The sequence below is a fragment of the Trachemys scripta genome, chromosome 23 (genome assembly GCF_013100865.1).
Source record: "Trachemys scripta elegans isolate TJP31775 chromosome 23, CAS_Tse_1.0, whole genome shotgun sequence".
NCBI lineage: Eukaryota > Metazoa > Chordata > Testudines > Emydidae > Trachemys > Trachemys scripta.
This window is the reverse complement of record NC_048320.1, coordinates 3,839,976-3,851,846: the sequence shown is the minus strand read 5'-3', so window position 1 is coordinate 3,851,846 and position 11,871 is coordinate 3,839,976. Positions and strand designations below refer to the sequence as shown.

Below are 11,871 nucleotides of genomic sequence, written 5' to 3'. Positions count from 1 at the left end.
TTAATATGTACCTTGGAATGGCTCCCCCACCCCAGTGGCAGCAGCCTGTCCCCCCCCTTGCACTCCTCCCTGCCTCCACAGAAGGGACTGGCCCAGGGTCTGAGTGGGAGGAGGCAGGGCCCAGGAGCTGGTGAGTGAGGTCCATGGGATTCTAACCCGGTAGGAGCGGATGAAGTTAATTAAATGGGAGAATTTATTGGATTTCTTGGATTCCCTGCAGCTGGCTCCGCCCATCTCCCACTCTGATGCGATGGGTGTTTCCCACCTTCCCTGCTCGTTTGATAAACCCATCAGCCCCCTTCTCTGCCCATGGCACCAGCCTCTCCTCTCTCTGCTGGCTTGGGCCCCCCTCCCCAGCGCTCAGCTTCCGGCTCCATACGACTCCTGTGGCTGGCTCCCCACTGACGGTGCATTCTCGTTACTCACTCATCCTGAGTCCGGCCTGCTGGGGCTGGGTGCGGGTCCTGGCTGACGTGGCGTATGCTAGGGGGCTCCTGTGCCCATGCTGGCGGCTGCGTCAGGGGCTGCCATGGGGGGCCGGGAGTGGCGGTGGGGTATGGTGCATAGTGGTGGTGGAATACCACATCTGCTTCTTCATCTTCAGTGTGGAGGGGGACCAGGTTCACCTGCAGGGAAGGAATAAAAGGCACCTTGGGGCGTCTCCTTGCCCTTGGCCATGATCGCTACCCCTGGAGCTTTACCTGACTCTCGGTAACTGTGTTTAGAGAACTGATTCCTAAGCCCAGCAAGACGCCTCCACGCTCACAGGCTCTGCAGCTCACAGCTGGGCTTGCAGGACACTCTTACAGCTTACACCCGGTGACCCTGATCATAGAATCATAGACTATCAGGGTTGGAAGGGACCTCTGGAGGTATCTAGTCCAACCCCCTTCTCAAAGCAGGACCAACCCCAACTAAATCATCCCAGCCAGGGCTTTGTCAAGGCGGGCCTTAAAAACCTCTAAGGAAGGAGATTCCACCACCTCCCTAGGTAACCCATTCCAGTGCTTCACCACCCTCCTTGTGAAATAGTGTTTCCTAATATCCAACCTGGACCTCCCCCACTGCAACTTGAGACCATTGCTCCTTGTTCTGTCATCTGCCACCACTGAGAACAGCCGAGCTCCATCCTCTTTGGAACCCCCCTTCAGGTAGTTGAAGGCTGCTATCAAATCCCCCCTCACTCTTCTTTTTGCAGACTAAATAAGCCCAGTTCCCCCAGCCTCTCCTTGTAAGTCATGTGATCTCCTGCTGTAGCATGAGACTGTCATGGGGCCAGCAGTACCTTCCAGGAGCCCAGGCCAGGCCTTAGGGACACCCTGTGCGGTGACACTGGGTAGCATGGGCTGGAAGCTGGAGAGCCAGAGGGAAAAAATCCCCTTTGTGTTTCAGAGACTGTCAGGCCGGTAGGTACCCCAGTGATCACCCAGTCTGACCTGTACACCATGGGCCCTAGGGATGAATTAATCCCTTCTTGAACTAGAACAGAGCTTTCAGAAAAACATCCCATCTTGATTTTAAAATGGCCAGGGATGGAGAATCCACCCCAGTCCCTGGTAAGTCGTTCCAATGGCGTTCAGCACAGCTGAGTCCGTCCCTGCTCGGCCATGAGGGTCACGCCTCAGCCCGCTAGGCCCTGGGAGTCCCCTTGGCTCCCCGGCGTGAGGCTGAGCAGGTGGGGGAGCGAGCAGAGAATCTCTCGCGTGTTCCCAGCTGAGTTCTGTGTTGCTGTGGGGAGGGGAGGAGATTGCGATTTGATTGACTGATTGATTTTAAATTGAGCAAGTCAGTATTTATAAACTGGGCATCCTGCCAACTGGCATATCCTAAGTGTCACAAGGCAGGCCTGCCTTCTAGCACCCTCTGCTGGCCAAGCACGGCACCGCAGGTGCTCCCTGCCTCAATTTCCCTCACCAGGGCTTTGCATCACCTGGGGATTCCCATAGGTTAGCCGGCTGGCTGAGTCACCCATTGGTCAATCCCCTTCTGGGGTGACAGAAGTCCAAACAAAAGGTGGTAGGCAGGGTTCCCGGGTCAGGCTCAGGGTTACCAAGACCACCCTGTTACAGTGAGCCTCCCCTTGTGGCTCTGCTGAATTTAGAAGTTACGGTATAGGAAAGGTCCCCTGGAAGTTTCCTGGGTGGAGCAATTTGTGGGGTTACCTCACGTTTTAATCAAGAGCAATGTGTGTCTTTAATGCCGGCGAGTTCACCAAAGACATCCTGGCAATCTTCGCAAGTACGGGCCCTTCAAACTCAGCTGCTCCTGTAGCACAAAGTCAGATCTGCCTGCTACAAGGACAAAACCCAGGTCTTCCCTCCCATCCGCCCACAGAGGCTAAGGGAGAGGGAGCTGGAGTCTGCTCCTTCTGGTGCATCATCCGCAGAAATGGTAGCTAAGTTCCAGCCTCTTCCACCAGGGCAAGAGCCACTGAAGACAATGGGGCTGCACAGGTGTCCTGGAGGGCCTGATTTGGTGTTAAAACTGGTGACGGAAAGCAAGGAAAGGACCCAGCTTGACTCTGGGAGCCCAGGGGAGTTTGCAGGCGGGAATCCTGCATCTTGCAGTCCCTTCTAGCCCTATGGGTCTATGAGGCTATAAGCTAGTAGAACATCCGTTTGATCTACTCGCTCACATCGGATCTGGAATCATCGAAACTACCCTCTTGGAGCCATTTAGTCACTTTTCAGAACACAGCAGCCCTCTCCTCCGGCCCCGTGGCACGTACACCTCCCGAGTCAGCCTTCAACTCAGAGATCACACACTCACGCCGGACCCTGTCTCGTCCAGGCCACAGAGGGGTGGGAAGGAATCGGGGACATGACAGTTATTCAGCAACAAACACTGGCCACAGCTGCTGCGGCCGCCGAAAGGGAAACAACATTTGTTGCCCCGGTGGGAATGAAATATTAATCACTGTGCTTTGAATCAACTATTACATTAAATCCTTTGCAGGGCTGTTATGTTCAATAAATTGCTTCCATCCTCGTTGTTCAGTGAACGCGCAGCCCTGTGCACAGCCAGCCTGTGCACCAAGGGCCGCGCTTACACCCATGTCGACTGGCATTAAGGAGCTGGTTCAGCCTGAAGCCCACACCAGAGGGGTGTCGATTCTAGTCTGCAGTAGTGTGTTGCGCACCGTCTGGCCTTAGTGCGTGCTAATGGCCTGTTTCAAATGGGATTGCACTAGGGAACTTTCAGTGCGCACCAGCAGCACTCACAAGGGCCTATTAGTGTGTAACACACTAGTGTGCACTAGACTTCACCCCCCTCTAGTGCGGACTAACTAATAAAAGAACTTCCTTTTATTTGTTTTAAACCTGCTGCCCTTTAATTTCATTTGGTGGCCCCTAGTTCTTATATTATGGGAACAAGTAAATAACTTTTCCTTATTCACTTTCTTCACACCACTCATGATTTTAAATACCTCTGTCATATCCCCCCTTAGTCTCCTCTTTTCCAAGCTGAAAAGTCCTAGCCTCTTTAATCTCTCCTCATATGGGACCCATTCCAAACCCCTAATCATTTTAGTTGCCCTTCTCTGAACCTTTGCTAATGTCAGTATATATCTTTTTTGAGATGAGGAGGGCACATCTGTACGCAGTATTTAAGATGTGGGCGTACCATGGATTTATATAAGGGCAATAAGATATTCTCCATCTTATTCTCTATCCCTTTTTGAATGATTCTTAACATCCTATTTGCTTTTTTGACTGCTGCTGCACACTGCGTGGATGTCTTCAGAGAACTATCCACGATGACTCCAAGATCTCTTTCCTGATTAGTTGTAGCTAAATTAGCCCCCATCATATTACGTTACATTTATCCACATTAAATTTCATTTGCCATTTTGTTGCCCAATCACTTAGTTTTGTGAGATCTTTTTGAAGTTCTTCACAGTCTGCTTTTAACCTCTCACTAACTCTCATTCCTTCTTCTTAGCTAATAAACCTTTACTTAGTTTACTATAGAATTGGCTACAGGGGTTGTCTTTGGTGTAAGATCTAGGGTACCAGTTAATCTGGGGTAAGTGACTGGGCTCTCGGGATTGGAAGGAACCTGAATGTGGTGTGATTTTTGGTGTAAGTGACCATTTATCCCAAAGTCCAGTTTGCCGGGGTGGCAAGATAGATTGGAGAGTCCAAGGGGACTGTCTGTGACTCCATGGTCAGACTGGGATAGTGATCCAGGAGTTCACATTTGTTACCGGCAGGGCTGTCCTTAGCCATAGGCAGAACAGGCAGCCGCCTAGGGCACCACGCTACCTGGGGGCACTGCTCTACCCGGAACCCGGACAGATGGGAAGCAGTAGAGCATGTAAGAGCAGGGCTGCTGGGTCCTAGAGAGAGCCGAATGCAGCACAGTCTGAGGGAGGGGATTGGCTGCTGGGGTCTCTGGGAAGGGTACGGGTGGGGGAAGGAACTTACCTGTGAGTGTGACTTTCCCGCAATGTGAGGTGAAGCAGGCTCGGCGGCTCTGGCACCAGCATCCTTTGTTGTCCCCCATAATGTCCATTCTTTTCCCCCCCTAAGGAGCACCCCCCTTCTCTCTCCCCCCCCCCCTCCGGCAGGGCTGGGTTGGGTGAGGTGCTGGGGGGCGGGGGAAGGAATGAAAGTGAAAGTAACTCACTTCCTCAGCAGCCAGCAGGATTGGAATGGTCACACACAGCTGGGCTGGGGATAGGGTGACCAGATAGCATGTGCGAAAAATCAGGACGGGGGTTGGGGTAGGGTGAGCAGATGTCCCACTTTTATAGGGACAGTCCCAATTTTTGGGTCTTTTTCTTATATAGGCTCCTATTACCCCCTCACCTCCATCCTGATTTTTCACACTTGCTGTTTGGTCACCCTAGGTGGGAGTAATTGGTGCCTATATAAGACAAAGCCCCAAATATCGGGACTGGCCCTATAAAATCAGGACATCTGGTCACCCTAGCTGGGGAGCGCGTCTCTCCCCCGGGCTGGCAGCGATCCATCTCATCCGGGGGGAGCTGCGGAGGGCAGGATGAGCTGCGGGGGCTCCATGGGTGCCCCGTCCCTGAGATCAGATGCTGGGCTAACTTCACCATGGTCTGTGGGGCTGGCGATGGTGCCCATTGGCGTGTGATCGGACCTGAGGGGTTGCTGCTGCTGTTGCCACTCTGCACCCCAAGAGGTGGATTTTGGGGTCCTGCAGTTTTCCACCTATCTCCTCCTCTACTGCAGCTGTGGGCCCAGCAGGCTGGGGGCATGAGCCAAGCATGAAAGCAGGACTGTGTTGCCATTTAGATTGTCATTTATCAACTTTGTTTGCCAAAAATGCTTGCTAACAATCCTGAATTCAATTTCAATATTTTTTTTAAATCAATATCTTAGCCAAAAACAGAAAATTAAGTCGTTGACAATTATTTGTGACAAGTTTGGTTGGGGGCAGGGAGTGGGCCAGTTTTCATCAGAGAAACAAAAACTGTTGACTGACTTTCCTATAGCCCTGTTACTGCTAAATAGAGCCTCCAACCACTGTAATATCTCATCCCCTTACTAGTGTATAGAGCAGGGGTCAGCAACCTACAGCACACGTGCCAAAGGTGGCATGTGAGCTGATTTTGATGGCACGCCGCGGCGGGCTGAGTGGCTCAGCCCACCGCCGCTCTGGGGTTCCGGCTGCTGCCCCATAGCTCAAGGTCACAGTGCAAGAACCTAGAGAGCCTCCTGAAGCATGGTGATAGTTTTGATTTAAATGGACTTGAACTGAACGAAGATTTGAGGACACTGTCACCAATGTTGCCACATGCAAAATCAGTGATGGACATTGTACAGTTTATTCATACCACCAAACTTGTTGACATGTATCCTAATGTATTCTACTGACAATTCCTGTAACAGTAGCATCAGGAGAACGGAGTTTCTCAAAACTAAAGTTCATTAAAAACTATCTCCGCTCTACAATAAGTCAGGAACGCTTGGCTGGTCTTGCTATTCTTGCAATCGAACAAGACATCACTTTGTCTTTGTCATACAATGACATTATTACTGATTTTGCAGCCAAAAAAGCCAGAAAGATTGCTTTTAATTAAAAACAAATCCTTGTTTCAATACCTCTTCATATAAATTTCCAATAAAATGTTGACTAATTAAAAAAATTATATTATTTGCATCATTCTGTCAAATCAGATTTTTTTCTATAGCACTACTTCTTTAGTGCTAGTCCATCAGCATTAAAGTGTGCTTAATTAAGCTAAACTGGGTTTAATATAACGTGCATGTGGCAAGTTTTCCAATACTGTAAGCTTATGTTTGTGTTGCTAAGAGCAAGTCAGGCACAGGGCACCAGTTTAATAATCCCACCTAGGGCACCATAAATCCTAAGGACGGCCCTGGTTACCGGCTTGGTGAAATCTAATTAGAGACCACACCACCAGCTAGGGGTGTCTGCCCTGGTTTCTGACAGTCTGCCCTGAGGCAGGTGCTCATGGTTGTGGGCTATTTCGGACAGCGTGACAATCTCATCCCAGTCGGACACACCTACCTGGGCAGCAGGAGGATCTGGGCTGAATCCAAAGGATGTCAGTGCAGCCATCGTCATGTTGTTCATGATCACCTGATGCATCTGGGCATTTTGTATCATCATGAACTCTATCAGATCTGCCAAGAGGGAAAGAACAACCCCTCACTATAGAGCTGGGTGAGAACGAGAGAGCAAAGCCATTCAGTTTGAAGCAAAGGTCAGTTAGACTGACTAACGCCAAGCTATTTGCTGACTGTTGTGCACAGAGCGCCTAGAAGATCGATAAGAGGCTGTTAATCGTATTTTAGGAGACTTGGCCATTGCTTTGCTGTGTCAGGAATTCCTGTCACTGGTTTCAGAAATTGCAGCAGTCTGAGCAGATGTCAGCTGTGATCTCCTAAGAAGAACATGAAGCAAGATGCTTCGAAACAGTCAACCCGCCTGTGTGATGCTTCCCGGGGATGACCAGGGTTGGGAGGCACCTCGCTACCACCTGCTCCTAGCATGAGGGAGGCTTGTCTGTGCTTGCAAGGGGTCAGCTCCCCACCGGCAACGGGCAACACAAGCCCTTGTCTCTCAGCCTGCCCACTCTGCTGGTTAGCAACAGGCACACGCCCAGCCCCAAGCATCCCCTGGAGTGTCCAGCCCCCGTTTCACTGGCCACTTGCAGAATTCCCAGATCCGCTGCTCCCAAAGGACCAGCACCCCAGATTACCAGAGACACCACGGGACCACCGCTCCTCTCAGCTCACAGCACTGGTTCATGGGGAAACCAAGTGTAAGCGTATTTAACAGTGATTCAAGTAATAGCAAGTGGGTAGAAGTGTTGGAAACAACTGGTTCCATCTTTAAAAAAAAGTCATAGCACGCCTTCTAGAGCTTAGACTTACCTAACAACCATTCCTCTGTCTCATACAGGTTAGCTCAACCAGACTCTTCCTCCCAGAGTTTAACAGACACGCTGGCCCTGGCCCTCCATTCTGAAGACAAGCGTGTTGGCCGCTTGTCTGCTAGGTAGGTACCAGGTGTCTCTCTTCATTCTCCTGAGATACCAGACTAAGGGCTTGTCTACACTTGAAATGCTGCAGTGGCACAGCTGCGCCTCTAGTGCTCCGGTGTAGACACGACCTGCAGCAATGGGAGGGTCCTCCTGTTGGCATAGGGGAGCCGCCTCCCCACGAGATGATCACTAGGGCCTTGTTTACACTACACAGTTTCGTCAACGCAAGTTACGCCGACAATCAAAAACTGGTATAACGACACCGCTTGTGCATGTTCCCATGACGCTCCTTCTGTCAGTGGAGCGTGTCCACAGTTGGTGCTCTAGCACTGACAGCGAGAGCAGTGCACTGTGGGTAGCTATCCCACTGTGCTACTCGCCACCTACTCGCTGGGAAGATGCGAGGTGAGATGTCCACGCCAAGCAAACAGGAAGTAGAATTTCAAAAATTCCCAGGCCTTTAAAGGGGGAGGGGTGAATGCCTGCTATCTGGGTGCAGGGCAGCGGAGTTTGAACTGCTGACCAGAGCGGTCAGGATGGGCATTGTGGGACACCTCCTGGAGGCCATGTACAGTGACATAGCCAAGTGCGGTGTCTACACACTAACACTTCGTGCTGCAAAAAGTTGTACGCTTCTCGTCAAGGTGGTTTTATTTTGTCGGCAAAGCAGGAGAGTTTTGTCAGAAGGAGCATTGCAGTGTGTGCACCGCCACTGTTTTGTCGATGAAACAGCTTTTGTCAACAAAACTGTGTAGTGTAGACAAGGCCTAGGTCAAGGGAAGAATTCTTCCATCAAGCTATCATAGTATCATAGATGATTAGGGTTGGAAGAGACCTCAGGAGGTATCTAGTCCAATCCCCTGCTCAAAGCAGATCCAACCCCAACTAAATCATCCCAGCCAGGGCTTTGTCAAGCCAGGCCTTAAAAACCTCTAAGGATGGAGATTCTACCACCTCCCTAGGTAACCCATTCCAGTGCTTCACCACCCTCCTAGTGAAATAGTGTTTCCTAATATCCAACCTAGACCTCCCACACTGCAACTTGAGACCATTGCTCCTTGTTCTGTGTAGAACTGCCTACACTGGGGGGTTACGTTGGCTTACCTACACCGCTCAGGGTGTAGGTCGAATTCTTTGATCTCAGTCATAAACAGGACAACCTCCTGCTGTTTGTTCCTTCCTGCAGATTTCATGATCTCTCCTTGACTAGACAATCTTGATTAGCTCATGGCGCCAGATGCAGATCGACTTATGTTGTAAGACACCCAAAGGTCAGCCAGGGAGAGAGAAGTGTCTCCTACCCCCTGCCTGAACCGAATCTGTTTATCACCTTCAGATGACCTGTCTGAACTTACACACCTGAAAGACAAAACTGTGTAGTGTAAACAAGACCCATAGTTTTCAGTATGGCTACATAACTCCTTAAATATCACCCGTACATACATCTCCCAGTGACTAGGACGACCAGCGCTTTACCGGCTGTTGGTAGAGACGTCACTGCCATGCTTTGCCGTACTGTTGTGTAGGCATTAGACCCAAGGGATCCCTGTAAACCTCTAGGCAGCCTCTATGCCTGCTACAAGTTGGCACCAAGCGGGCTCAGGGTCACGAGTACCTGCTTTGAAGGGGATGACGTGCGCTGTTTGGTTTCTTTCGGATGGATAAAGATGTCCGTTTAAACCATTGTTCTGGTGGGTTTTTAGCATGAGAATTTCAGCCTGAGTATTTGTTAGCGTTGCTGAACTTGCAGGGAAGGTTTTGTGTTTTAGTCTCCTACCTTCTCGGACATGTCCTGGCCTTACGGGCTGAGTGAAAGGAGACAGGATCCCAGGGATCTGCTGAAATATTGTCATCGGCTGTTGGGGAATCTAGAAAATAATGCAGAGAGCAACTAATGTGAGAATGCTGCGGGGTGGGGGGAACGATTAGGGGGAGGAAGGGCTGGGAGTGAGGGGACCATTGGGGGAGGCAAGGCTGGGATTGGGGGGGCGATTGGGCAGAGGCAGGGCTGGGGGTGGGGGGGCCGCACCCCACCCCTCTGGAGGGCGAGCCCCACACTGAGCGCGGAGCCGGCCTGCTGCAGCCTGCCAGCTAGGGTGACCAGATGAGATGAAGAAAATATTGGGACAATCCTAACCCCCACTCATCCCACCTAACCCCAATCCCACCCAACTCCCAACCTCACCTCACCCCAATCCCCCACTCCCACCTCATTCCAACCCCTCTCACCCCAATCCCAACCCCCCTCGTTCTCCCTCACCCCAACTCCCCCCTCACCCTAATCCCAACCCCCCCTCATCCCACCTCACCCCAACTCCCCCCTCACCCCAATCCCACCCGACTCCCAGCCTCACCTCACCCCAACCCTCCCTCACCCCAATCCCACCCGACTCCCAACCTCACCTCACCCCAATCCCCCACTCCCACCTCATTCCAACCCCCCCCACCCCAATCCCAACCCCCCTCGTTCTCCCTCACCCCAACTCCCCCCTCACCCTAATCCCAACCCCCCCTCATCCCACCTCACCCCAACTCCCCCCTCNCCCCCCCATCCCACCTCACCCCAACTCCCCCCACCCCAATCCCACCTGCCCCTCATCCTCCCTCACCCCAATCCCACCCGACTCCCAGCCTCACCTCACCTCAACCCCCCACTCCCACCTCACCCCAATCCTAACCCCCACTCATCCCACCTCAACCCAATCCTACCCAACTCCCAGCCTCACCTAACCCCAACCCCCCACTCCCACCTCATCCCAACCCCCTCACCCCAATCGCAACCCCCCCTCGTTCTCCCTCACCCCAACTCCCCCCTCACCCCAATCCCANCCCGTCCCCCCCCCCCCTCGTTCTCCCTCACCCCAACTCCCCCCTCACCCCAATCCCACCTGCCCCTCGTCCTCCCTCACCCCAATTCCACCCAACTCCCAGCCTCACCTCACCCCAACCCCCAACTCCCATCTGGGCTTACCACCTGGCTGGTATTTGACCGGCCTGGCCGGTTTTTTATGGATTTGCTGTTGCCAGAAAAGTAATTTAATCTGCTGGGTTTTTTTCCATGTGTGTCTAAAGATTTGCGTTTGTCACACTGCACGGGGCTAGCTAATGTTCAAAGTGTCTGTGTCCTGCCAGAGACGCTGCAGCACTCCCACTGCCGCAGTTTACGTGATAACAGATCAAAACTACTGAAAACACAGCCGCTGTTTGCCCACCAACACACAAGAGTGAGGGGACATGGGATGTCGTCAGTCTTCTCTATGGGTGTTCTCTCTCTAAACACTATAAAGTGGCTGTTGCAGGGGGTTGCGGAGTTGCCTTGTGGTTGGTTGGGGTTGTGGCGGGTTTGTCTTGCAGGGGTGGGTGCTGGTGTTTTTGCATTTCAAAGGTGGTAACCTACTTCCACCCTCACCTCGCTCCAGTGCCCCCCCCCCCCGGGCCCGCCCACCCCCCCCCAACCCCCCACCCCCCCCCCACTTCATCCAAGTCCCTCCCCTGATTACCCCACACCCGGCCCCCCTTGTCTCACCCTATTCTCCTCCCCAGCCCTGGCCCCGTCAGAGAGCCCAGGTATCCTGAGGGCGGACGCTGTCACGAGCAGTCCTGGCAGAGGAGTGGAGGAACAGCTAGAAACTCAGTGCCCTGAACGGCTCTCACCGTGGTAAAGGGAAGCCCAGCCTGTGGAATCAGGATCTGGCTCCCCCATAGCTGCCCAGTCCCTGGGGCCAGGCAGTGCCAGCCAGCCATGCATGGGCAACTCAGCAAGACCTCAATCTGTGGCTCGGTCTCCGGGCTTTACCTACCGGCTGTTGGATGATCTGCACCCGTGGGGGAGTCTCCCCCCAGGCCTCAGCTGCCCCCAAATTCATGGTGAAGGCGCAGCCCCCGTCTGGAAGGAGCTTGCCAGTGAGGACTGGATGGGAGCAACCCTCCAGGGAGCAGGAAAGCAGTAGGCAGCCAGCACAGTTTGTTGCTATAGATGCCGTGTGTAAACAAACCTGCTCCGGAAGCAGAGAAGGCGTCTCAGCTGGGCTCTCCCAGTGCATTGTGTCCCCAGAGACACATGCCCTGGGGAATCCCTGCACTGAAATGAAGCAGGCACACACGGGGGGCAGAGTTAAGGGTGTGCATGCAGCCTTCGTTCTGGCATTCCTAGCCTTAGAGGGCACAAGCATGTAGCCCCAGCGTCCTGCTAGGGCCAGAGGGTGATCCTGATACGAGGAAACACTCACCAGCATGAGGCAGGGGTTCACATTGTGGCTCCGGGTGCACATCCCTGCGCCCGCGGGGTTAGCTACGCACCAGCAACGGTGCCGTCACCCTGAGCTTTGGGGGGAACAGCTCAAAAGCCAGTCCACGTATCAGCAGACCCGAAAAGTGACCAAAAA

At 52.8% G+C, this 11,871-nt stretch overlaps 1 protein-coding gene across 1 annotated transcript; it reads right to left on the bottom strand.

The window, feature by feature from the left end:
- Positions 1-422: 422 nt before the first annotated feature.
- Positions 423-11,436, bottom strand: PRR29 (proline rich 29). The gene is made up of 4 exons (XM_034756262.1): positions 11,287-11,436; positions 9,264-9,354; positions 6,508-6,623; positions 423-626 (listed from the first exon to the last, which is right to left on the bottom strand). The coding sequence occupies exons 1-4, from the start codon at positions 11,350-11,352 to the stop codon at positions 423-425; spliced, it is 477 nt and encodes a 158-aa protein (XP_034612153.1). The 5' UTR covers positions 11,353-11,436.
- Between the last annotated feature and the right edge of the window lie 435 nt (positions 11,437-11,871).

Excerpts from the sequence above, each read along its gene's own strand:
- PRR29 (XM_034756262.1), bottom strand. The coding sequence starts at position 11,352 with ATGAATTTGGGGGCAGCTGAGGCCTGGGGGGAGACTCCCCCACGGGTG. Across the intron at positions 9,355-11,286 it reads TGCAGATCATCCAACAGCCG|ATTCCCCAACAGCCGATGAC; the intron begins GTAGGTAAAGCC and ends ATTATTTTCTAG. Across the intron at positions 627-6,507 it reads CAGATCCTCCTGCTGCCCAG|GTGAACCTGGTCCCCCTCCA; the intron begins GTAGGTGTGTCC and ends CCTTCCCTGCAG.